Here is a 27,460-nt window from a genome sequence, read left to right as displayed (position 1 = left end):
TATGTCAGGGTGGTCAAAACTGTTCTGGTTAGGGGAACCGACCGCTCCTCCTTGCTTACCCCTGGAGAGGCAGTGGCAGCAGAAGGGGAAAATGAACTCCTTCAGAATTCCAGTCTCTAAGGAGCCCCTCGAGCCTCCCAGTAAATTCTCAATCAAGTTACAAAGGGGACCCCAGGAGCACATCTGGACACATACTACTACTACTACTAATTATTATTATGGTATTTAAGTGCTTACTATGTGCCAAACACTGTTTTAAGCCCTGGGATGGATTACAAGGTAATCAGGTTGTCCCACATGGGGTTCAGTCTTAATCCCCATTTTACAGATGAGGTAACTGAGGCACAGAGAAGTTAAGTGGCTTGACCAAAGTCACAGAGCAGACAAGTGGCAGAGCTGGGATTAGAACCGACATCCTCTGACTCCCAAGCCCGTGGTCTTTCCACTAAGCCACACAGGGTAGGTGATGTCAGGTTCAGAGAACACTTTGGGAAGAAACGTGCCTTTTTATCACTTCCTGACCCAGAGGGAGAGGCAAGGGGAGGAGTGGGCACTTAGCACTAGCCATCAGTCTGAGAAGAGAATGGGGAGCCAAAGATCCAGCACAGCTCGGGAAATTCACAGGCTACCACTGTGGGCTAACTGGATGGATAAAGAAAGCACATGTGACCTTTAACCCTTAACACTGATCTTTTCTTCTATCTTGTATAAATGAAATTAAATGTTAAGTTCCTGAACTATGTAAACCTCTACCAGTTCCTTCCGATCATTTACTTTACCTTTTTTTTTTTTTTTAATAGAAAAGGTTACTGGGAAACTACATTTATCCAGTATACCAGAAGGAGCTCAAAATATTTGTTTCTAAAAAACTACCGAAAGAAAATGTATAGTATACCTGTTTAGATGAGTTATTACGTATTTGAAAACCTCATAATTTACAGGATGAAATTTCTTCACAATCTCTTTTAATGCATTAAGCCGTTCTGTTTTATCCAGGAGTTCTGTAACAAGAAGAGGATTTGGGGTGAAATTTCATATACATGAGACAATTAACATTTTCCTCAGTGCCAAAAAATACTCTTTGCTATGAGACATTTAGTGGGGAGCAGTTAAAGATCAGACCTTTCAGTGCTGGTGAACAAAGGTTTCTGTTTGGACAGATATGGACAGATATTTTAAAAAGTCCCATCTGAGAACAGTGCAGCTGGCTGAGAATTAATCGGTGTTCGCACTACTTTTTATTCCCGTGTGCTAGATTTTCACCTAGGGTGGGAGTTGGAGCAGAAGTGTCTAGGACCAAGGGCTTTCATTCTCCCAGTACCATTCCACCTCTCTCCGCCTCAGAAGTACTAAGGCAGGTCTGGTAACGTCTCTTGTGAGTCGCAGTGGTGGGAAACACCTGCATAGATATGCACCCATGCCATTTAGGAGAATACAGAAAATAACTGCAGCCCAATGAAACCTCCATTTGGAACAAATGACTTCAAGTTGTTCACTCTGAAGAAAGGCAGAACTGCAAGCTATCACACAGGGTGGAAGAAGTACATGAGGGGATTTCCTTTTTTGGAATCCTTTCTTCTTTCCCCCTGCCTCTAACACCAAGCCGCCAGAAGACAACTAGAAAATTGTGAAATTGCATGATTATAGACATACAAATTTTCTTCTTTTCAACCAAAAAATACAAGAGGCCTTCTGCAACTGAGAAAAAGCCTGGTTCCTCCAAATATCTGACTCTGCCTGCCTGGCAGGCTTTGAAATCCTTCAATGCCAGGCAACTGGGTGGAGGTTCTAGGAGCAGGACTTCTCATGAATTGATGATCTTTGGTGTGGACAAGACTAGGAAGCACAGTTGGGTGGAGGAGAGGAAGAGTTTGGCAGTGGGGCCAACAATGGCCCTGTACCTCCCCTCCATGTCCAATCAGTCAATCATATTAATTGAGCATTGTACTAAGTGCTAGGGAGGGTACAACACAACAGAGTTGTTAGACACATCCCCTGCCCACAGGCAAACTTCCTGTGGGGTAGGCAGTCTCACCCTACCACTCCCCAGCTGTAGGAGAGCTGTCTCTGCCTAGAGTGTTTTCATCCAATTTATGCTAGTGTTTATTTTTCCAATTGTACAAACTGCAAAATCAGAATACTGGAAAGTTGAATAATTTATCTGCACATAAGCAAACCAAAGCTGCGAACAGAAGGCAGACTACAGGATCTCATCACGGTAGGTGAGAGTCTGAAGTACTAATGGAAAGAGTTTAATTGTAACTGAGTGAGAGCAGGAGGCTTTGCTCACACTTGGCCCATTAAAGAAGGTATGAGTGGAATGTCTGAACAGGAAATTCATAAGCTGGGCATAGAGAAGATATTCAAGATTGCCAGGGGATGGGGAAATCATAGCCTTGGCAAGTACAAACAGAGTTCGGAGAGCAATTCGGGCTAAATCCCTTCCCAAACTTTTCCACTGGTCTCTCACAACCTCTCTTGTCTTTTTGTTGTTGGTGTTTGTTTGTTCGTTTGGCTTTTTTATGGAATTTGTTAAATGCTCACTATGTGCCAGGCACTGGTCTAAGCACTGGGCTAGATACAAGGTAATCAGGTTAGACACGCCACATGGGGCTCACAGTCTTAATCCACATTTTACAGATGAAGTAACTGAGGCACAAAAAAGTGACATGACTTGCCCACGGTCACACAGTAGACAAGCGGTGGGACTGGGATTAGGACACAGATCCTTCTGACTCCCAGAACTGTGCTCTATCCACTAGGTCATGCTATTCCCCCAATTACACATCAATTCTTCACCTCTGCTCTTCTCCCACCACCCTCCCCACCAAAAAAACCCACACTTAAAATTCAAAGGAAATGCTTGCACCTTCAGTTTCTCCCACATATTCCCGCCACACTTGTGTTTCTTATACAAGATACCCCCAAAACACCAAGGGGTTTTACAAGGGGTAAAAAGGCACCAACCTAGGATGCCAAAACCTTTCACTTTTGTGAACAGTAGGCAGCGATGCAAATTGATAATGTTAAATCAGTGGGGTCCAATGAAGGTTTGAAGCCTGTTGGGTCGCTTGTGGAGACCTACAACACCTACCTTGGCTCCCAACAACTCTGCGAAAGAGGACAAAGAAGTAGGGACGAAGTCTCAGCTCCTGGTCTGGCTGTAAAAACCTGGGGGGGGTGGGGGGGCAGCAGGTGCTTATTCCTCTCAACCCCTTATGGCTACACACTGGGGAAAGGCTAGGAGAAACACTCCTGCTTTTCTGATGCTTTCATTGGGCCATTTTGGGAACCTTTCTGGCATTGAGGAACTGAGAAAGTAAGCAGGGAGATGTGCAGTGGACTGTGAGCCCACTGTTGGGTAGGGACCGCCTCTATATGTTGCCAAAATGTACTTCCCAAGCGCTTAGTACAGTGCTCTGCACACAGTAAGCGCTCAATAAATACAACTGAATGAATGAATGAATGGAATTTGTTTTAAAATGATATTTGTGAAGTGCTTACTATGCCAGGCAATGCACTAAGTGCTAAGGTAAATACAAGCTAATCAGGTTGGACACCGTCCATGTCCCACATGGAGGTCACAGTTTTAATTCCCATTTTACATATGAGGAAACTGAGGCAGAGAAGTAACCTGACATGCATAAGGTCATTTAAGAGACAAGTGGCAGAGGCAGAATTAGAACCTAAGTCCTTCTGCCTCCCAGGCTGGTGCTCTAACCATTAGTCCATGCTGTTTCATCTAGGAATTTCGTGGTGCAGGTCCAAAGGCCAAAATTCTCCAGGCTTCCTTCCCTCCCACTCCAAGACTAAGGAGCAGGGAAATTTGATTGCTGCCTCCGAAACTCCAACAACAGGTTACACTATTCTGTAGAAAGCAATGCTATTTTAAGCTCCAAACCACAGAATATTAGGAAGAAACCTAAGAGAGGCCTTCAGAGTGTGGACATTATGAAGCATATCCATACACATAAAAGGAAAGCCCACATTTTCCAGTACAGTACTGGTTACAATAAGGTTTTTTTATTATTTTTTTTGGCGATTCAAAAAAGAGCCATCACCTCTCTCTAGCACACCAGACACTATATTTGGGAAGATGTGGATTTTCAAAGTGACTCAACAATGTTACAAATATCAGTGATTTAAGAGCAAGTTCTTTTTGTTTCAAAAGAGAAGGAATTGCAAAATTTTAAACATGATTCCATAAAAGGAAACTCCATTACTATTCCTTTTTTCATTTTTCTTCCACCAGTCTCTAGTAGTTAGTGAAAATCCAATGGAAGGGATGTTTTTTATAGTTTCAACTTTAATGTTGGCATGTCACTACTGTAGAAGATGACTTTCAGAATTGACCAAATTAAATCTAATAAATTTTAAAAATATCTATTACTTATCTACTTCATTCAGGGAATCAGCACTCTGTCCTAAAGCAATAAGGTAACAGAAACTTTGGCATTCACCCTAGAAAAGGGCTTGTCAATAGGTTCTAGTCACTAAATACATAAGAAGCCCTGCCACCACACTTAAGTAATTTCTTTGATTTTACCAGACCAGCTACTCAACTCAGTCACTGAAACGGGTAACCCAAATTATTCAGCCACATAAACCAGAAGAGTTATGTACTTTGTCAAAATAAACCAATGCTCTTAGGAAATAAAGAGGAATCTCGAGCTTTGACATGAAAATGTCCACAACTGTTTTTTTAGAGGCTTGAGGTTCAACTAGAGTGACATAGCATTTGCTCTTAAAAAAAAACGCTCAATAAAAGGCTGGGATGGATTGTTTTTCATAAAAAAAGTAACTTTTGGCTACTTGAGAATCTTTTCATAGATTTAGACTGTAAGCTCACTGTGGGCAGGGAATGTGCCAGTTCTATTGTTATGTTGTACTCTCCCTGCACATGGTAAGCACTCACTAAGATTGTTTAGCTTGTTAGCTGTTTGTTTGAATTCTATTCTGCAGCACGGACATGTTGATCGACAATCCACGGCTATATTTTCATGATCTGTATAAGACCCTAATCGGGCCTGCCCTACCCTGTCCAAACATGTAGCCTTCATTGACATTTTGCACTAGCCTGATACAAATACATTTCCCTGGAATGATCCCATTTGCTTAAGGATCTTTTGAATACGAGAAAACTCTTGAAAATGTTTCTAGTTGAAATTAGTGAAAATCGACTGATGATAAATAACTGACCTTTGGTATTTTAGGATCCAGTTTACACAAGGTACACTATTAAGTGCCAACTCCTCTTTAGTGGGAACTGTGTAACGAAAACCAGAGCTGTAAGTAAAGGAGGAGGGAGGGTATGCCTTAGGACAGACCCCAGGATCCAGACAGCCTGGCAGGGAAGTGCAGAGGGCTGCTCAAAGTAACCAGCATCCCAAAAGACTGGGAACTTCTTTAGAACAGGGGCTCATTTCATTTTGCTTCATTTGTACTCTCTCAAGTAGGTGCTCGATAAATACTACTGATCAATTACTTATCAGCAATTAACATCAGGATGACTCCACTGGGAGGCTCCAGGTCACAACTACACAGAAAAATGCTTTATTTGCCTGGCCCCAACCTAACGCTTTTCAGGCTTTCAGTTGCTTAGTTGCAACTAAAAAAAGGCCTAAATTCAAAGTCCCATAACTTTACCTAGGTAATGAGTGAGAAATCGTTGAACAGCGAAGGCTGAGGGGGACTTAGTGCAGTTTTTTCAGGCTGCCACCAGGTTCGGGTCTAATGCCTTGCAGATATGGCCAAACTCTAACTCAATCTTTCCACTTATTTGACAAAACATTTTGAGGGGATGGAGGCAGACTAAGTCACCAAGTTTTTTTAAATTTGCACATGTGTAGGTTCAGCTCAAATTTCTGTCCTTTATGGCCATATCCCACCAAAAATCCCTGATCTGCTGCTCCTGTATCTCTGTTTCCTTACCAGACTCCGCAGCACCTCAGTAAACTCACCTGACTGCTTAATACCCCTTCAAAACTTCATTTTAAATGGTTTTGGGGAGCACATAGTCAGTGCTTAGTAAATACCTTAATAAAAATAAGAATAGTGAGGAGGATCTGGGTCCTAATCCAGGCTCCTCCACTTTTCTCCTGTGTGACCTTGGGCAAGTCACTTCACTTCTCTGAGCCTCAGTTACTTCATCTGTAAAATGGGGATTACGACTGTTAGCCCCATGTAGGTCAGGGGCTATATCCAAGCTAATCATCTTGTATCTACCCAGCGCTTAGTAGTACAGTGCCTGGCATAAAGTAAGCACTTAAATGCAAAGAGGAAAGAAGGAAGGGGGGAGGAGAGAGGAGGAGGAAGAAAAAAAGTATTCCTAGACTGCTGCCATATAATAACCTTATTGTACATCAAGAGACTCAGTAAGAATGGAGGCAGAGCAGAAGCCTTACACCTTTCTACACAACATTTAGTTACTTGTGATTATAATAGAAGGCATTGAAGTTTCCATAATAAAAGCTATTAAAGTCATTTCCAGAAGAAGCTTTCTTCACTATTTCATATATATACACATACACACACATAATGCAAATATTGGAATATTCAGAGCAGCAAATGTTTTCCTCAGCAAGATTAACTGTTCCTTTTTTCTTGTTTAGCACTCAAAGTTTCAGTGAAGACATGTCACTAACACCGAGTTTTATCAGTTACATTTTACCGATAATTTATGACTAATATCCATCAATTGATAAGTACAGCTAGCAATCAGCAAAAGAAAAGGGTTTGTTTGTTGTTGTTTTTTTTTTAACTTACTTGATGTTTCTAATAGCTCTGGATGAAGCGAGTATGGAATTAAAGGATCCGGAAGATCGGCAAAGAAAGCTTTCAGAGCTCCAGCTACAGCATTGACCGTCACTTCCATCGATACAAGGTTGATACTATGATCTATAAGGCAAAAAATCAAAGAGCAGTTTACTAAAAGTGGAAGTTGGACAATTTTGTTCCTTTTTCTGCTGGGTTTTTTTTTTTTTAAATAAAATAAAAACAGCTGCCCCAGTGTATCAAAAGCTTAAAGATTTTGATAATTGAGAATTGAAATTGAGTTTGAATTCATCGTTCTTTACTGAGTATACTATACTATCCTAGGTGTATTGCTTAGATGCTTAGAAACTATCTTCTATAATTTCATCATTACTTTCCCAGCATTAGTTCAATGATGTGTATTCTGCACATACTTGATAAGTTAACTGATTCAAGCAACCTCCCTACCCACATTTCAAATCTCAACTCAAACTGCGCCTAGTAATCTAAAACATCAATTTTGTCTTATAAGCATCCCCCTCATCCAAGCCACCTCCCCTTAATACTAATACATATGTTAGCACCAGTGTTAACCCTGAATGGAATGTATCAAAATAAATGATAATTAGCACAAAACAAGGAGTAAAGCAGAGGTCTAATTAAATTTACTGGGAGAAGGAGAGAATATTTTTCCAGATGATTTCAAATTACAACATTTCTATACATTTTAAACTGTTACCTGATAAGGATTCTTGCAAGATACTTTTGTTTTTAAAGAATTTAAAATGAGCAAACAAAGTTGAAGCTCTGGAATGTTTTTGATACAATGCCACGTAAGTTGAGAAAGATTTAGCAACTTGATTTTTTTTAACTATTAATCTCTTGTAGTGATTATTACTGGTGGCATTAGGTGACCACAGATTTTAATACAGCCAAAAGACAAACTCTTTATAGGTTGGTGAAACAAGATGGAAAACTTTTGGGTGAAGATGAAGTTGGAAAGATACACGAAGAGATTAAACAATATTAAGATCAGTCTTTATGTCATGTGATTTCTTAATAAAAGGGACAATGGAATGTCTCTAAGCAGATGGTGTTAACTGAAGGAAAATGCTCTGTTTGAAATAACTCATGGAGGGAGGTGAAATTAAGGCAGGATTTCAGTAGAGGAGGAACAGGAATGGCACTGGGCAGCTTAGTTAAAAGCAAGAAGTTATTCAGAGAAGGAAAAACATGTACTTTTCAAAAAGGAAACTAATAAAGTTGGTAACTGATTGCAAACTGATTTGAAGATGTTTTCAGTTTCCTGAGGAGATCTGGGCTTTAAAAAATGAGTTCAAGAAGGCAGTGGACTTGATTGGTAAGGGTTCTCTAATGGTAATGCACTGATGTTGTTCTCTTTGCTCTCCACAAGCCCAGCTCCTAGCTGTACCCTTCTCTCCCTCTCAAGCACGTTCGGCCCTGAAATCTTCCTAAAAATCCCACCACCAAAAAGCCTTCCCTGATTAATTCCTACTATCAAAATGTATGAGACAGCACTTATATATGTTTTCAGTAATGCCCATCTTCTGCTTTAGGGAGCATAATTCAATTATTTATTTTGATTCCACTACTTGCATATATTTGTATATGTGTCTCCCTCCACTGACAATGTCAATTCGTTGGGGGCAGGGAATGTCTTATGCGTCTGTTGTACTTTCACCACAAAAACTTTTAATTGTGATTTTTAAAATCCTAAAAAAAAAAGAGCCCTAAAGAAAAGTCATATGAACTGCGCGTTATGTATTAACACTAAAAGAATGACTGGAAGAATGCAATGATCTTTATAGATTGACTTGTTTCCAGACTATCTGGATTTTCATGTACCTTCACCCTCTCAATCCAGATATACAGGATTTGTATTGAATGCTTGTGTAATGGGAACATTTTAGTTGGTGATGTGATTGCAATTACAGAGTAAAAAGAATGAAATATTCTATGGCACAAGCACCTCCCCTCTCCCTGCAAAGTGCCTGTTGGAAAACATAGCCTGACTGAAAAATGAAACACTGTAGTACCAGAATTCTTTCAAAAATTTGAAGCTTCTCCCACCTGATTAATTCTGACAGCTTGTGTTGACTGCACTGACACTGAACTTGAAATGACTTGGAATTTCAAAAGGATACTGTGGAGTCATGACTGCTAGACTGTGAGCCCGCTGTTTGGTAGGGACCGTCTCTATATGTTGCCAACTTGTACTTCCCAAGCGCTTAGTACAGTGCTCTGCACACAGTAAGCACTCAATAAATACAATTGAATGAATGAATGCTAGACCATGGAACTTTAATAAGTAAGGGTCCCAGAGCAGTGACTCAGTTGATCCACTTTGCTTTGGTAAAGAGAAACCTATGCATAGAAAACCTATGTTTTTGTAAACTGACATTTTTGAAGATTAAAAAAACGAGTGGAACTGATATACTATGTTATTTTAGACAGAAGTCTTAATCTGGATCCCTAAATAAGTTTTAATGAATTTGTAACCAAAGTATTTCAATATTCAGTTAGTGTGACAAAAGAAATCAGAGTCCTCAAGTGATTATCTATCTGCTTTAGCCCATGCACCCAGCTGGCCTGCCCGACTGAGCCAGAATTATGATCAACTTCAGCACGAACAGGTTCTTTAAAATCTACCCACCTCTGTGGTCCAGCAGGAATTTCTTGGAGAGGAGAAAAAAAGTGAGAGTATATTTATTTTCTTTAATATAGTAGTCTATCATTACCTTGATCAAACTGCTTTTGAATGTTGTCTTGATCCGTTTTATTCCCGCTAACCCTGTAGAGACCTTCAGTACACAGTCCTTGGAAGGAGGAAAAAAAACAAACAAAAAAACACATCTTTTACAAAAACTGTTCAGAAAAGTTTGAGCTTTTTATACCACCCTATTCAAATGTCACTGCAAAATATTTTCATACATAGTGGACTTCACTACGTAAGCAGTCCCTGCTTTAACAACTTGAATTACGAATAAAAGGACTTACATAGCTTCTGAATTTTTACCATTTCAACTTTACCACACATCTGGTTTGACTTTACACCACTAGTCTCCTTTCTGGCCGTAAATCCATTTATCACTGAAGGAGAACTGGACATGCCACTGCTCCCTGGGTAGTGTGCCAAACAGTCGGGTTACAGAGCCCCACCACTGCTCCTCTTTAAACTTTCTCCTTTTCCCCACAACTCTGGTATACACCCTTCTTTCCTACATGTCTGCCTCACCACTTTCTCCCCTGCCAGACTGCCATATACTGCATTTTTTTTTCTTTTTTAAGAGTATGTACTTGATTCACTAGATTCCCCATCAGGCTCATCCCTTCAGCAGTTGCAACTCCATTCTTCTTCTCCACTCTTGTAAGGGGCCACCAAAGCCACAAACCAGGGCCGGAGAGGAGGCCTGAGAAGGGGAACACTCCCACCCTCCCCACCCTTGTCACCCCAGTGCTACCTCAACCAGGTAAGTGTCCAAACGACAGTTAAACAAGCTTGTTTTTTTGTTGTTGTTTTGTTTTGAATTCAAGAAGTGACACCAGGCAGGGTTGGGGTAGGAGAAGGAGTGGCTTACAAGAGGGTCATGGAGATGGGACATACTTGGGAAGACAGTGTTAAAGAGGCAGGGGGGAGAGTGTCATATTCACTTTACTTCTGATTAAGGCTCCTGAGGGACAGGGATCATGTCAATTCCCACCTCTTTATTCCCTCCCAGTGCTTAGCACTGTGCTCTGTAATCAAATCAATCAATTAATGATACTTACTGAGTGTTTATTGTGGCAGAGCTTTGTACTAGATGCTTGACGAAGTACAACAGAGTTGGTAGATGTGATCCCTGCGCCCAGAAGAAGCTTACAGTCTGCACACAGTAAATGCCTAAATACTTTTACTCTACTACTACTAAAAGTCAGGCACCCTATTGCGGAGCATGTGACTCAATAAAAGCCCATTATTGGTTCAGCCTATAATCCTGAGTAATTTTGGTAAAAATAGGGCACAAGAATTAATCCCCCATTCAGAACATTTGTACCTAAGATAAAACTGGCTCAGCCTTGCAATTTTTCAACTTGAGACATAGTTTTCTGAACCACCATTTTGTGTCTTAAGACTGAGGACTGTTTAAGTTCAAGCTTACCTGAATACTGTTTAATTTGGTTTTCCTGACAGACTGAGCCCCTTCCTTCCTCTCCCCCTTGTCCCCCTCTTCATCCCCCCATCTTACCTCCTTCCCTTCCCCACAGCACCTGTATATATGTATATATGTTTGTACATATTTTTTACTCTATTTATTTATTTATTTTATTTGTACATATCTATTCTATTTATTTTATTTTGTTAGTATGTTTGGTTTTGTTCTCTGTCTCCCCCTTTTAGACTGTGAGCCCACTGCTGGGTAGGGACTGTCTCTATATGTTGCCAATTTGTACTTCCCAAGCGCTTAGTACAGTGCTCTGCACATAGTAAGCACTCAATAAATACGATTGATGATGATGATGATGAATTATTTTCCTACTCTGTGTCTTTCTCAAGCAAAATAAAGCCAAGTACTACTGATCATGAATGCAAATTGAAACCTTCCTCTTGCCATTAACCAATTTCATCTAATTATAGTAATATTTCAAATTATACCTCATCTCTACTTTCGCTCATTATACAGTCACCCTTAAAGCTATACTAATGAACCCTAGGGGTTAGCAGCAAGATGGGCAAGATCGGAGCACAGGTGAGAGTCAGATCTGAAAGCTGAGTCCTGGTATCCCCAAGACTTTTTCCAGTGGTACACGTGGTCTCTGAGGGTAAACCTTGGTCTCTTAATATTGCCTTGTAAAAAATGATTGTCCCCTTGTGAAGATATGACACGAGGGTCACCACAGTATTTTTTTCTCTTTTACAATGACCAGTACGCCTTTAGACTGGCCTATATCACCATTATATCTGGTGGTCTGAGTGCTGAAACTGAAAGTTTAATTTTGAGATTAGAATGGTCTCTGTGCCAAAGTAACCATTTTCCTCCCTCTCTTCCCCCACACCCCTTTGCTGGTACTGACTTTATTCTGCAGTTACAGATACTCTGATTTTTAAAGCTCAGGTAACTACACTCAGGTCCCAAGGGGAAATTTATTCTGTCTGAAGAACTTTTCCTCACCCCTTAATGATGATTAGATTGAAAGGTGTAATCAATGTATCTGTTCTAAGAAGGGGAGAAAATGTTCCGGAAAATCTTACTCTGACACACATGGCTAAGAGCTCCAAAACAGAAGTTACAATACTCATGTAGAGTTAGTCTCAATGACACACTGGGTGAATTAGCTAAGGCCGATTTTTAACCTCCCCAGCTGTGAGCCTGCCTTCTTTCCGAACCTCTTTCATACTATTGTACCTGTAGATCACAACAGTGGCTCTCTTCACACTTCTCTTCTAGTATCACTTAGCCAGATCTCATGGGTTGCCCAATAATAATAATAATAGTAATAATAACAATAACAATAGTATTTGTACTTACTAAGTGCAAAACACTGTACTAAGTTCTGAGGTAATGAAAACAATCAGGTCGGACTCAGTCCATCTCATATGGGGTTCACAGTCTAAGTAGAAGGGAGAACAGGTATTCAATCCCCATTTTACAAGGAAACTGAGGCACAGAAGTTAAGTGACTTGCCCAAAGTCACACAGCAGGCAAGTGGCAGAACCAGGATTAGAACCCACGTCCTCTGGCTTCCAGGGACATTAGATTTCCATTGCCCCATAGTCTGAGTAATGAAGAATTGCCAGCAGACCACATGTAGAATAGTTTTCAAACCATTGCTTCAAGGAGTGTTTTGAGCTCTCAGATGTGAGATGTTTTGAGCTCTCAGATGTTTCGTTCGCAACAAAACGAAATAGGTAGACGGGTGTCAGTACCGTCAGAATAAATAGAATTATAGCTATATACACATCACTAATAAAATAGAGTAGTAAATATGTACAAATAAAATACAGTAATAAATAATGTACAAATATATACAAGTGTGGGGAGGGGAAGGTGGTAGAGCAGAGGGGGGGACTGATGGGGAGGGGAGGAGGAGAGGAAAAAGGGGGGTTCAGTCTGGGGCTCGTCTTCAGAAGGATTTAGGGAAGCAGCATGGCTCAGTGGAAAGAGCCCAGGCTTTGGAGTCAGAGGTCATGGGTTCAAATCCCAGCCCCACCAATTGTCAGCTGTGTGAGTTTGGGCAAGTCACTTAACTTCTCTGTGCCTCAGTTACCACATCTGTAAAATGGGGATTAAGACTGTGAGCCCCCACCGTGGGACAACCTGATCACCCTGTAACCTCCCCAGTGCTTAGAATAGTGCTTTGCACATAGTAAGCACTTAATAAATGCAATTATTATTATTATTATTATTAAACAAAACTGGTGAAATATAAATCCACAAAACCAATTTGGACCTTAAACATGCATCTCTTTCATTAATATGCAGGTAAAAAGGAAGTTCCAGCCTGCCAAGTCATATACACCCATCAGCTATCTCTAGAGCTTTAGAACTTTACACCTCTCCTCAGCACTTCTGCATATGCATTTATTTCACTGCCCAATCAACTATTTACTCTACTTGTAAACACTTCTATGCCTGTCTCCCATATTCATTCATTCATTCATTCATTCAATTGCATTTATTGAGCGCTTACTGTGTGCAGAGCACTGTAATAAGTGCTTGGGAAGTACAAGTTCGCAACATATAGAGACAGTCCCTACCCAACAGCGGGCTCACAGTCTAGAAGGGGGAGACAGACAACAAAACTCAACATATTAACAAAATAAAATAAATCGAATAAATATGTACAAATAAACTAGAGTAATAAATACGTACAAACATATATACATATATACATATTCGGAGGTAAACGCCTGTGGGCAGGGAATGAGCTCATTTTATATTTCCTAAACGCTTTGTACAACGCACTGTACCCAGTGGGAATTCAATAAATGCTGTTACTACTCCTTACTATCAAAATCTACAAGTCTGTAAACTGGCCAATGGGTTTTTGTGAATGGAATTAGAAGAGTGCTCACAAACTGTTAGCTCTGCTCAATTACATTGCAAGTTTCTTGTCCACAGGAAATATGCTCTGCTTCAGATGTACTATCCAAAAGTCTAGCACCATGCTTGACACCCAGCAAGGGTCCTATAAATACCCTTCTTCTCCTCCTCCTCCTCCCTGGAATGGATGCCTGCTCCACCGCAGAATGAACAGTAACATAGTTGTGTCTAAGATTTGTGGGTGGGTGCTAAAAAAGGGGGCCTATACAAACCACAGCCAAACCTATCTATAGTCTTCCAGGCAGATCCTGCAATACCGGGGCCCCCATGTAACAATGCTGTACGACTCCCGGCATTGCTGCTTCGTGGCATATTTTCTGGCAGTGAGGGGACTGCCCTTCCTCAACCCTTCACCAACTCCCCAGTCACATTTCACTTGTTTGCAGCGAGCCTGCTGGGTGAGCTAACCTTCAGCCACATGATGGGGGTGGAAATCAGACAGAACACAAACCCTCTAAACCACTGAATACTGGTGACTAATTCCTGTAAACCTCACACGGCATGACTTCAGAAGACACATATTTGCCCAGGCATGTGTATACATGTACCTTCCAAATCTTAGTTCTAGTGGTCCACAAGCCAATTTCAAGTCAACACTGTGGATAGGTTAATTTGGGGGAAAAGAAATTAGTCAGGTCTTCAGCAGGTATAGCTTTATAAAAGCTTTACTACGCAATAGCTCCTGATGTACACAGGCCTTAAGCCTCAAATGATAAGATACCAGTGAGGCTGAGAAACAAAAGTGGGGAAAATCTTTTAAGAGGACTTGAACCTTAAAGCCTATAAGGCTTCGTTGACACACTAAATACTGTTCTAAAGTTGTACAAAAAATTATGAAAAAGAAAAAAAAAATTGGCCTTAGTGCTTAGCTCCATTATTTCCCACTTGATTCAATGATTCTGGAAAAGCTGGAGCCTCCCTGAATGGCAACTTTGTAATGTTCTATCTCCAATTCCTCTAGGCGACCGGAGGAACACCTAATTATGACCAGTTGATCGGGACCGTCTCTATATGTTGACAACTTGTACTTCCCAAGCGCTTAGTACAGTGCTCTGCACATAGTAAGCGCTCAATAAATATGATTGATTGATTGATTGAAGAAGCAATTTCTATGCTACAACATTTTCCACACGAACCAGAGTATGACAGTTAGGTTCGCAGATTAAAAAAAAATAACCAATCACCAGTTTGATATTAACTAATGCATTTTCCTCAAATTAGCACTCTGAGGTAGAGTGGGACAAAGTTTTGAAAAAATTTCAATTCTTGGTATTAATATAATCAAGAATGGGCTAAAAGCCCCCCGGTTCTATGTGGCTACTTTAAAGGACAATGTCAAATTATGAAAGGTACTACAATTCTTAATTTGGCGAGGAAATGACCATTTCCTTTACGGATTAATACCTGCCTTAGAGTATTTTTAGAACAATTTAATGAGGGGACCATGGCTCAAAACCAGCCTGTGCCTGAGCCAGCTGATTTGGCTCTAAGCAGCTCCTACTTGGCTCGGAGCTCACCAGGGATGCAGTTGGTAGTTACTGAGTATATCTGCGGCTGGCTCAGAGCCAACTAGGAGTCACCAAGGGTGGCTGGGCAGCTGCTGTGTCTTTCAAACCCAAACACAGATATTTGTGATTGTTAGAAGCATGATGGTGGAAGGATGGGTTTGTGTTTGGGTTTGAAGTGTCCCTTGGGATGATGCAATTGCCCACTCCTACCCTAAAAAGGCGCAGTGACAAGGACTTTTTTATTCTGCAGGGAAGAGTGTTCTTCAACATCTGCCTGAGATCCCACTATAACCACAAGGCACAGCCCTGCAGGCCTCCCGGGCCTGGGAAGAGTTCTTCTTTCACAAGCTGAAACAAAAGCTGCCACTGCAAGTAAACCAAGAAGCAAGCCACCCATTTCCTTCAAAGGCCACAACTGATATAGCGTCCTGGCTAAGGAGTAGGACGCTTTAGATTATTTCTTATGGGAAACGTACTTGGTTTAGCATTCCTTTGCTTAACACTATTTTCACAGAACCAGTTAAGAGGATTACTGAGGTATATAATAATAATAACTCTATTTGTTAAGCACTTACTATGTGCCAGGCACTGTATCAAGCACTGGGGTGGATACAAGCTAATTGGGTTGGACACAGTCCCTGTCCCACATGGGGCTCACAGTCTCAATCCCCATTTTACAAAGGAGGTAACTGAGGCAAAGAGAAGTTAAGTGACTTGCCCAAGGTCACACAGCAGCCAAGAGACGTTGCGGGGATTCAAACTCATGACCTTCTGATTCCCAGGCCCGTGCTCTATCCACTATGCCATGCTGCTGAAATTGTAAGCCTGAAATACCTACAAAGTTACTTAAAAAAAATTCCAACCTAACAAGGAACATTACAATCACCGTGGTGCTACGGCTGAGTTTTCCCTACTCTTCCCACTCTCCATTGTAGTTGCTACTGAAAGACAAAGGAACCAAAACAAGATCAAAGCAAGACCAGAGATCAGTCAGAATAAGGGCACATAAAGCCCTTATCGCTCCCTTAGATGTCACCTCCTTGCTGTGATAACCCAAATGGCTCAACAAACGCTCACATTTGCAAAGACCAGAAAGAAGTAATACAGTAAAGAAACACTAGCAGATGTTGTTGTATTTGAATCATAAAAACCAAAAGGGAAAGGGAAAACTGAGATAATCCCAATTAAAATAAAACCTGGTAATTGCTCCTGCAATTTGTTTACTTTAACCCAAAATATTTATAGCCTATCTAGGCCAAATCCTCTAGAGTTCAGTCAATTGGCAACAAAACCAATCACCCCCAAGAACCCAAACCAGCTTGCTGCTCAGCAAATGTCTGGGGTTCAAAAAGGCTATAAAATGGCAAGCCAGAACCAGGTTGAGTCCCCGCCACCTGCTTCACCAGAGAGCACAGTGATTGCTACCAATTTGTACTTCCCAAGCGCTTAGTACAGTGCTCTGCACATAGTAAGCGCTCAATAAATACGATTGATGATGATGATGCTACCATTTGGGGGCTTTCACAACCTGCCTGAACCCGAGCTGATGACAGAGCAGCGTGGCTCAGTGGAAAGAGACTGGACTTTGGAGTCGGAGGTCATGGGTTCAAATCCTGGCTCCGCCAACTGTCAGCTGTGTGACCTTGGGCAAATCACTTAACTTCTCTGTGCCTCCGTTACCTCATCTGTAAAATGGGGATTAAGACTGTGAGGCCCCTGTGGGACAACCTGATCACCTTGTAACCTCCCCCAGCGCTTAGAACAGTGCTTTGCACATAGTAAGCGCCTAATAAATGCTGTCATTATTATTATTATTATTATTATGGAGAAGAAAGAAAATAAGAAAATGAAAACCCCAAAGAGGCTACAAAAGCCCCAACTGAATCCAATTGCATGGAGTCCTGGTATGGAGCAAAATAGCATGATTCACAGCTCTCATTCCACCCTCATTTTGCATCTAACCAAACAGACACTGATTCTTCCCAAAGACGCTGCAGAACAAATGCTGAGAATTTATTGATGATCGACTTTACCAATGGCCTAAAGGCACTTCGGCTATACCACGTTTTCAGTGCAGGATATTCATTCGTTCATTCATTTAAATGCATTTATTGGGTGCTTCCTGTGTGCAGATCAGAGAAGCAGCGTGGCTCAGTGGCAAGAGCATGGGCTTAGGAGTCAGAGGTCATGGGTTCTAATCCCAGCTCCACCACTTGTCTGCTGTGTGACTTTGGACAAGTCTCTTAACTTCTCTGGGCCTGTTACCTAATCTGTAAAATGGGGATTAAGACTGTGAGCCCCACGTGGGACAACCTAACCACCTTGTATCCCCCCCCCCAGGACTTGGAACAGTACTTCGCACACAGTAAGTGCTTAACAAATACCATCATCATTATTATTATTATTATTATTATTAATAGGAGTTTGGGAGAATACAATACAAAATAAACACATTCCCTGCCCACAACTAGCGATATGCATAGTAGAAGAATTAGAAAAAGCCCTTCTGAAAGCAGGAGTCTGTTCATGGTATTACACAATCCACCAACTGGCAAAAATAGATTTGTTGCAAGGACAAAATAGCTGTGCACACTGCTGTGGTTCTGGTCAAGGTGTGACGCTGCCACTTTAACAGTCTCTGCTTCAGCTACTGTAGTTAGTACTGCACTATTTAACATGACAATGAGAGGCAGTATGGCTTAGTGGATAGAACCTGGGTTCTGATCCAGTTGTCTGATCCACTTGTCCGCTGTGTGACCTTGGGCAAATCACTAACTTCTCTGGGCCTAAGTTACCTCATCTGTAAAATGGGAATTAAGACTGTAAGCCCCATGTGGGGGCATGGACTGTGTCCAACCTGAATACCTTATGTCTATCCCATAGTACAGTGCCTGGCACACATTAAGCACTTAATATTTAAAAAGAGAAATTGGTTTGGAACAGTTTCAATCACAGTGGTATTGAACAATCCACCACTAAATACATTAATTCCAACTGAAACACTGCTTTCCATTTAATCACCCATTTTTGAACTACTGCATTTTAGCACCGATGCATGTACTTTCAATTTCTAGACTTGACCAATCCAATTTATTAACAATCTGGGTTTAGTCTTTTTTTAAAGACTTTTACTCTTTCAAAAGGGGGGATAATTATATCTGCTCCTCAGGTACCTCTAAGGCAAAGCTCAAACAAATATTAAGTTTATTTCACCAATCAAAAAAGCCACTCCTTTGACACTCTCTGCTTTTGCCTGAATGTGCTGTCTTTGGCTTATTTTTGATGTCTTATCTGAATATCCCTCTGCCTCTACTGCTCAGTTTGATAAGCGCAAATAGTATTATCAGCTAGTCTGCCTTGATTTTTCACTTGTCACGAAGAGGAAGACAAGTGTATCTGTTGAGCCCTGCTCATGCTTTTGAGAATTAAATATTATGCTGTAAATAAAAGGCTTATTGTGAACCAGTTGAATAAGATCCTTGAATCAAATTAAGACTAGGTAGATTGAAATGCTATGACAACTTAATTTTTTTCCCCTTTTATAAGAATACATCTTTGTGCTCAGTTTAACATTGTTAAAATGAAAGCTAAGTGTGGCTTTCAAAAGTACAAATGAAAGACTAATTTTTCTTATGCAGAATTAAATGCTCTGAAGGTAATAAATGATTTTTATGGATTTACTGAATCAGCCAGATATTGGACACAACTGTCCTGAAGACTTTCAGTTTGGTGTGGGCCTACCCAGAATATCCCAACTTCTAGCAAGTTCATCAAAAACTCCTGCCACTCAGCACTTGGGGCTGCAGGCCCTCCTTCCTTCCTTCCAGAATATAAACTCCTTGTAGGCAAGAAACATGTCCTCCAACTCTGTTATACTATACTCTCCCATTGCCACTTGCCTAAGGGGTGGCCCCAGGCAAGTCATTTCATTGTTCTGTGCCTCCATTTCCACATTTGTAAAATGTGATCCTACTCTCTCGAACTGTGTTCCCAAGGGCTGCACCTGATCTGATTACCTTCGATCTACCCCAACACCTAGCTCAGGGCCTGGGACATCTAGTACACATTTAATAAATGCCATCATTAAGAAATAGTTCCCAAATAGCTCCTCTTTCTCAGGGGCTCTGTACACTGAGCAAGACTGGGCCTCTCCTTGGAGTGGAGGGTCTATAGCAGAACCAATGGAGTAGATCAACAGTAAAATGAGGTTATGGCCGGACATAATTCACTCAAGGAGGAGGTTTGGAAATATTGGTTAAAATGCTGACTGATTTGAATTGCACCTCTTTCGCTGCCTCTGCACTTCCCCAGCCAGAGTTGCTAACAAGTAGTGAAGACGGTGAGTTGAAAGAGAAAGGAAAAGCCAAATACCTGGATCATTTTCAAAATAGATAATCTACATATTAGGTAATTAATTACTGGGTAACCAAGTGTTGACTGTATACAAGAACTTTTTAAAAAATTTTGGTCATGGCCATACTTTGCCTAGAAATTGAAAGTTTAATCAGACTTGTATATCACCAAAAAAATTGCCATACAATATTTAATGAATATTTACCAGCCTATCGTCCATTCAGAATTTGTACAGGCAGTAAAGTTAATTTGATGAGCACCCAATTCTACTTGTCCAGAACAGCATGGCCTAGTGGAAAGAGTACAGGCCTGGGAATCTGAGGTCGTGGGTTCTAATCCCAGCTCTGCCACATGTCTGCTGTGTGACCTTGGGCTAATCACTTAACTTCTCTGTGCCTCAGTTACCTCACCTGTAAAATGGGGATCAAGCCCCATGAGGGACATGGACTGTATCCAACCTGATTACCTTGTATTCTATCCGAGTGCTTAGAACCGTGCTTGGCACATAGCGCTTACCAAATACCACAATTATCTTCTAGACGGTGAGCCAGTTGTTAGGTAGGGATTGTCCCTACTTGTTGCTGAATTGTATTTTCCAAGCACTTAGTACAGTGCTCTGTACACAGTAAGTGCTCAATAAATACGATTAAATGAATGAATGGGTGGCAAAGAAAGGAGTGTCTAATGGATAATGCTAAATGCACCCACGATTCCAGGTACCCTACAATCCAGGCACCCCAGGGGTACATCCAGGATGAAGAGCTGAAATACCCCAGGATTTGTAAGCTTCACCACTGAGAGTACATCCAAGTGCTGCCAGTAAATCAATGTCTTTACCGGCCCATCCTCCTTTCACTTGCCCCCTGTTGCCTACCCCGACTTTTCCTGCCTCCCTCCTGCACCCCTTCGTTTGTCATCCCTTTACGTCCCCTTTAGTCTTCCTTTTTAAAAAACTGGTAATATACATAGCACCACTGTCCAAAAAGACATGTAAAACTATGGTAAACGTACCCCACAATATGGCCACTTCCGATGAATCCCCATTTTCAAGACACCTAACTGGGCTGAACATATGTTTTCAAGAACTTTGTATTCTAAAATATTAACTAGGAGAACCAAGGCTGTTTCAGTAATAACAATGAACACCTTTAAATATATAGATAAACTATGCTGGCTAAGAATTTTAGAGGAAACTGTTTTCTAACTGCGTTCATATTGTTCCTGCTATGACTAATATTGTCTGCTAACATACTTTACTTTTTACTTGTAGAATTTACTATTCTTTTGTAAGTATTTTATTCCACATCATATTTTTGTCACCTTTATCTGGTAAACCTTTGGGTTCTCCCTAAATCAGTAACGCTGACTTTATTTTGAAACCTGAATATAGAAGCCACAGAATAGAAGTTGAAGAGAAAGCCCAAATATACAGCCTGACAATTTTCATTACCTGGCTTCTAAATCATTACTTGAAATTCAACTCCATGTAAGTCAGACAGAATTTCCTGCAGAAATTCTGCTTTCACTTTGTTTTTTCATGTCCATCACATACCCAACATTCAGTTATAAAGCGCTGAGGTGGGTAATACATGTACCCATATTAAGGACGACAAAATTACACTCCCATTCTCAAATTGCTCTAGTAAGAACATAAAAATGACTTATTTTCTGGCACTATTTCTATAATAACTGGTTTCACATAAGTACAGGAACAGCCATTTAGCTTTGTGTAGCGAAGACGGAGGCACTGCAAGTGTTATTGGTAATAATACTGCTCTGCTGAATTGCCAGTTTTTTTAATGGTATTTATTAAGCGCTGTTTGCCAGGTACTGTTCTATGTGCTAGCCAGTTTCAGTAAATCTTAATGTCAAGATCACAAATGACATTAGAAATTAAATCCTACTGGATTTACTGAACTCTTCAAAATCAGTTTTCAATTTCAGAAAAAATTAAAGAATTTTATTAGTTGACTACGGATGAATTGTTTTTGAAAAAATCTGAAATCTTAAAAGGAAGGAAGAGGCCTACTGATCTCACCACTACATGTTTAGAAGGCACTTGAAGATAAAACATTAATGCGTTTGTACTTTTAAGAAAGTTAGCATGTACTAGCAGACATTACATAGCAAAATGTCAAAACACAGAGTTGTAGTTGGCAGGGTAGTATGTCTCTGGACTCCAAACAGGGGAAGCAGGATGACATGGTAGAAAGAGCAGGGGACAGAGTCAGGAAACCTGGGTTCTGGTCCCAGCTGTGTGTCTTAACTTCTCTGAGCAAATTCACATTCTCCCCCAAGTACGTAAAGTACACGCTAAATACCCAACCTGGGCGCTCCCTCTACTAATACATAAATAGCAATTTTCTGTAAATAATGGGTAAATTTACTAATTAAGGGTCGGCTTTAAAGCACTCTACCAACTTGCCCACTTCCTAGCTCACTTAGCTGATTTCCTACCACAAGCCAGCCCACTCAGTTCACTCTAAAGCCAACCTACTCACTGTACCTCAATCTCATCTATCTCCCCACCAACCACTCCTTCCCCCTTCAAATACGACAGACCACCACTTTCCCCACCTACAAAGCCTTATTAAAATCACATCTCCTCCAAGAGGCCTTCCCCGATTAAGTCCCCATTTTCCCTACTCCCTCTCCCTTCTCTGTTGCCTTTACACTTGGATCTGGACCCTTTAAGCACTTGATATTAACCCCACTCTCAGCCCTACTGCACTTAGGTTCATATCCGTAATTTATTTTAATATCTGTCTTCCACTCTTCACTGTAAGATCCGTGTGGGCAGGGAACAAACCTACCCACTCTGTTGTACTGTACTCTCCCAAATGCTTCAAACGGCGCTCTGCACACAGTAAACCCACAGTAAATACCACCGCTTGCCTGATTGATAATCTCACTCCCAACACTGGGCTTTGCAAAGTGCTGCATCTCTGCCTGCTGACTCGTTCGTTCCCATCTGGGCCCTAATGAGAACATGACTGTCAGAGACAGTGCAAATGGGACCACACAATTCACTAGTATACAAATCACTAGCACAATAATCTAGGTTCTTGGTCCTGAAACCTTTGCAATTGGACCAAGACGTATATGTCGTTTTTGACAGGAGACTCCCATCAACGATTGATGTACTTCCATCACCAGAGCTCACTGACGACCCCATCCTAATGAAATTCTTCCACCCAATCCATGGATCAAGCCACAGTCTCCATGTTTCCCCCCAGGGGAGCAGCAAAGCCAGAGCCACAGTTTGACAAACAGAAATTAAGCAAAATGTATTTAAATCAAAAGCAAATCTTATCACCTCTGAAGTGGAAAAAAATATACGCATTAATCCAGTTTTTGCAGATTTTAAAATACATTAAACATGGATTTTTCTATCACCTTTCATAAACATCCAGAAAAGGGCATAGAAATAAGCCTATTTTGCAAAACAGTAGGTGGCTTTGCTAAATGAGATTCACATCATTCAGCCCACATGAAGTAAATACAGAAACCAAGATATCAGTATTTGACTCTTGCACGTTACTTCAAATAGGCCATAAAGTAAACAAGTGTTTAACAAAATATGCATGTATAATGTCAAGAAATATGAATCATCAAAAGCGGAAATGAGAAAAAAGCAGTCTCTGCTTGGAAACAGCAAACAGCACCATCATTTCAAGATCTAAAGAACAATTTTCAATGCAAGGATAAAAACATGTCAAACATTCTAACATTTCAAGGCAGTTCGGAGTGCTTAACTTACTGTTGACAGAAGGAAAATAAAACCTCCTATTTTCCTCTATTTGGAGAAACTGCCCAATCCCCTGAGTAGTCTAGAAACATTACCGACATTTTGGTAATACATTTATAAAACAGACTTTCAACAGTCACTCTCAAAAAACCTCATTTAAAGCTGTATACAATTAAGCACAAGCCAATAATAGAATGGAAATGAGCAGATCTTTTTTTTCCCAAAATACTGCTGACTTACCTGTATTTTCAATAAATTCCACACATTTTTCAACGAATAGTGGTATAGGCTTCTCAGTTGAAACCAGCTCCTGAAGAGGCATCCCAAAGTAATTACTTTCCCAATTTCTACGAGTTGGTGGATTGAAAGTCTTGGTTTTCTTTTTCTGCTATAATAAAACATACCAGAATTACAATACTGTTACTAAAAAGCCATGCATTATTTTAATACACTCATATTAAGCAATGTAAAGCACTCCTTTTAGTTACAAAAAATCATAACTCTAGCATAAGAAACATGACTTTACCCAAGTGCATGCAGTAAATGGATACTTTTTATTTATACTTTCTATTTTGCGTGCTTTTAAATTATTCATTAGGTAAACCTTACAGCTGCTTCAAGTGATCCTATCAGCCTACCAGAGATGCCAAATTTGAAGCAAAGAGGGGAAGCCACATTTGAAGTCTTCAAATTCCATAATTCATTCCGTTATACTGCCTCCCAAAATAAAAACAGCTAAGCGTAAACACATACACCCATCAAGAAAAGTCAGAAAAACAAAGTAAAAGTATTTAGAAGTCCGAGTAGTCATTTATATTTTAATGAAAAAAAAATCCACCCATTTCCCACTTTTTACAATAACACTGTAGCTTATGTTCAAAATTTATGTAGAATAATAACAGGCTCAAATAAGCTCTGAGAAAATTTAGGCAAGGAAGTCAGCAAAGCATTAACATGTGTAACTTGAGTGAAAGTGCAAAGGCGAGAATATTAGTCTCTGATATACATGTCATTTAGTCAGACCCTTATTAGAATTTCATATCCAGTTTTGGTCACTGCATTTTAAAAAGCATTACGAAGCTGGAAAAGATCCAGAAAAGATCAACTGAAACCATTAAGATGGAAAACAGTTCCTATGGGAAAGATTTAAGGAACTGGGTGGATTTGTTGTAAGGAAGTGAAGGTTAAAAAGGTAACCATAACTGTCTTAAAATCATGAAGGATTTTTATGAGGATAGTGACCAAAGCAGATGACATGGACTTAAAAATCTAGCCTTTTATTACAAGATAAGTGTGTTATCTCCAAGATAACACGGATCAGCATAAGGTGGAATTTCTGACCTAATGGAGTCATTTTGGCTCTAACTTGTTTACATTATGTGATCTAAAGAGAATGCTATTGAAGAATTAAGAACTGTTGTTCCCACAAGGCAAGAATGTTCTGGGTATAAGATGATCTATTTTGGGGCAAGTAGATTTGGTATAAGAAGAAATGGTCAGTGCATGTGAGTGGCATAGGTCAATGAACTGTAATGTGATAATTTCATAATACAATCTACTTCCAAAACACGACTAACATATAAAGTATAAGTGACTGCCCCATACAACACAGGCTTTAACAAATAAAAATGTGCCTTCCTTTCATATTAAACTCCACAAGATAAATTAGTACACATTCTATCAATGTCAATTACTGAACACTCAATTACAATACAAAACCCAGATTTCCATCCCCAGGCCCACAAAACTAGGATAAAAAAAAAAACACTCCAAGACAATATTAGATATGCTTTTAGAAACAAATGATATTGTCCAAAGTAAATTTAAAAGAAATTCTAGATTCACAAATAACCCCCAATGGAAAAAGCAGGGTTACAGAACCAGGTCCCTGTGAAAGTGGTTGTGTGTGTGAAAAAGAAAAGAGAAAAACATATACATATGACATCACATAAACACGTACACGGAGCCGAGAACGCAATGCAGGGGACTAAGATTGGGCAGAAACACACAGGGGACTAGGGAGGGAAACATGCCGAAACATAAGAAAAGCAGTCAGGGCTTGGGAAGGAATGCATTTCCAATTTAAGATGCGGGCTGTAGCAAGAGAGAAGAAGCATGTCTAGTGGCTAAAGCAAGAAGGACCTGGGTTCTAATCCTGGCTCCACCACCTTTCTGCTGTGTGACCTTGGACAAGTCACTTCACATCTCTGTGCCACAGTTACCTCGTCTGTACAATGGGCATTAAGACTGTGAGAGCCCCATGTGGGACATGGACTCTGTCCAACCTGATGACCTTGTATCTACCCCAAGAGCTTAGTACAATACCTGGCACATAGTAAATGCTTAACAAATACTATTAAAAAAAAAAAAACGAGGTAGGAGCAAGCAGCCTAAAAAACTACAATTCCATGGCAATAATGGCCCTCAATATTCCCCTCATCCTCACCCTCCTGGAGTTGGAACACCTGTCACCTCTATTATGAATCTTGCTGTGAAGCTTTAGAAAGTATTTAGAAAGTGCACCCGGAATCCCAAAAGAATATTTGCTTTCTTGATTGTTTCTTTGCCAATTATAACATCATTGACTCACGGAACAGATTCTGTGACTGCTTTTAGCTCCTGGGTGTGTAAGATTTCACTATCAAAATTGGTACATAGTTTCAGCCTTTTTTGGATTTACTGTTACTTCACAGAATTGGACAAACTCTGCAAAGCAGTTCATAAATTTTTGCATTAATTTTTCAATGTGTTTCCATAGAACAGGAACAATCAATTGTATACAGGAACTCCTAGTAGTCTGTCTAGAACTTTTCGATAGTGTTCATATACGGATGAGCATATAAGTCCTCTGTTGTATTCTCAATCTTGACTGCAAAAACAGAATGAAAAGGCCCATTTTACAACCAAAGTATATGCCAGTGACAACTGGGAATAGGGTAGAACAAACCATTATGTCTGACAAGACTAGTGAAACCACTGTTGTCTGGCTTTAGGATGTGGTGACCTTTCATGACATCCAAATTTCTTTAGTGGCTGTCACAATCCAGTACTATTTAGGTTATCGAATTATTCATTAATTTTACAAAAGCAGGTTGACATACAGTAAAGGCTGTGTTCACTGTATCATATTATGGGGATAAAGCTTCCCTGTCACTCTTGGACGGCATAGTCAACAAGATTATGCAGTAGCCAAATCCAAAAGAACCTGCCCAAAATCTTGCAATGCAGTGAAAATTCAGTTTTCTTCTATTCTTATTGAAAATAGTGATGATAATGGTGAACCTAAAATATTGTGACTTTCCTCACTGCCTATGTGTTGAGGTCACGTATAGTTATGACAAGCTGAAAACCCCCTATTCTTCTTCAAAATCTCAAGAGTTAGTGATCAGATATTAGAATTTTCATGGCACCAGGGTCACTATTGTTCAAGGACAACAACAAGTCTAAGTCAATTTTGCCTTCTGGTGCCTAGGCAAGTCATATAGCCGATGACCAAAGTATGGATTTTTTCAACTTTAAAATATGCACTTCAATCCATTAACAGTACTTATTTAACACTGACTGGGTGCAGGGAACTTTACTAAATGTTTGAGAGAGTATAATAGAATGAGCAGACATAACATATGCCAATTTGGGGACAACTGTCAGATTTTTTTTAATTCATGGAAACATTAGACCAGAAGTTCAAAAAAAAAATTTTTTTTTTGGGGGGGGGGGGTGAATTTTCCATTTTACTTCCCCTCAACATCTTTCCAGGGAGTGTTCTTTCAGTCTCTTCTTTCCTGTGTTTGCAAATGATACATATGACTGAACAATCTCTTGGCAACACAGCTACCTATGATCTGCACTGCTCAGGGAAGCTTGCTCAATTAAAGTCACTGCATTAAAATGCTAATATTTCCTAAATCCATTTCAGTAATCAAAAGCATTTAAGAAAAGGTTAAAATTTCATTTTTGAGAGATTTGAAAAAATTTGGATAGAGTAAATCAGGCTA

The 27,460-nt window shown here is 40.2% G+C and overlaps 1 protein-coding gene across 3 annotated transcripts in view; it reads right to left on the bottom strand.

The window, feature by feature from the left end:
* ARHGAP5 (Rho GTPase activating protein 5) overlaps positions 1-27,460 on the bottom strand; it is a 68,568-nt gene that overhangs the window by 6,548 nt on the left and 34,560 nt on the right. For 2 of the 3 annotated variants that reach the window (XM_038756979.1, XM_038756980.1), the window contains exons 3-6: positions 23,706-23,853; positions 9,513-9,590; positions 6,766-6,897; positions 896-1,001 (exon numbers count right to left, since the gene is read on the bottom strand). In XM_038756979.1, the coding sequence (XP_038612907.1) occupies positions 896-1,001; positions 6,766-6,897; positions 9,513-9,590; positions 23,706-23,853 (464 nt within the window). The remainder of the gene's footprint in view (positions 1-895; positions 1,002-6,765; positions 6,898-9,512; positions 9,591-23,705; positions 23,854-27,460) is intronic. The other variant, XM_038756981.1, reaches the window with a different exon arrangement.

This window comes from Tachyglossus aculeatus, chromosome 14, assembly GCF_015852505.1.
Source record: "Tachyglossus aculeatus isolate mTacAcu1 chromosome 14, mTacAcu1.pri, whole genome shotgun sequence".
NCBI lineage: Eukaryota > Metazoa > Chordata > Mammalia > Monotremata > Tachyglossidae > Tachyglossus > Tachyglossus aculeatus.
Note: the sequence above shows the minus strand (reverse complement) of the source record. Positions and strands in the feature narration are given on the sequence as shown.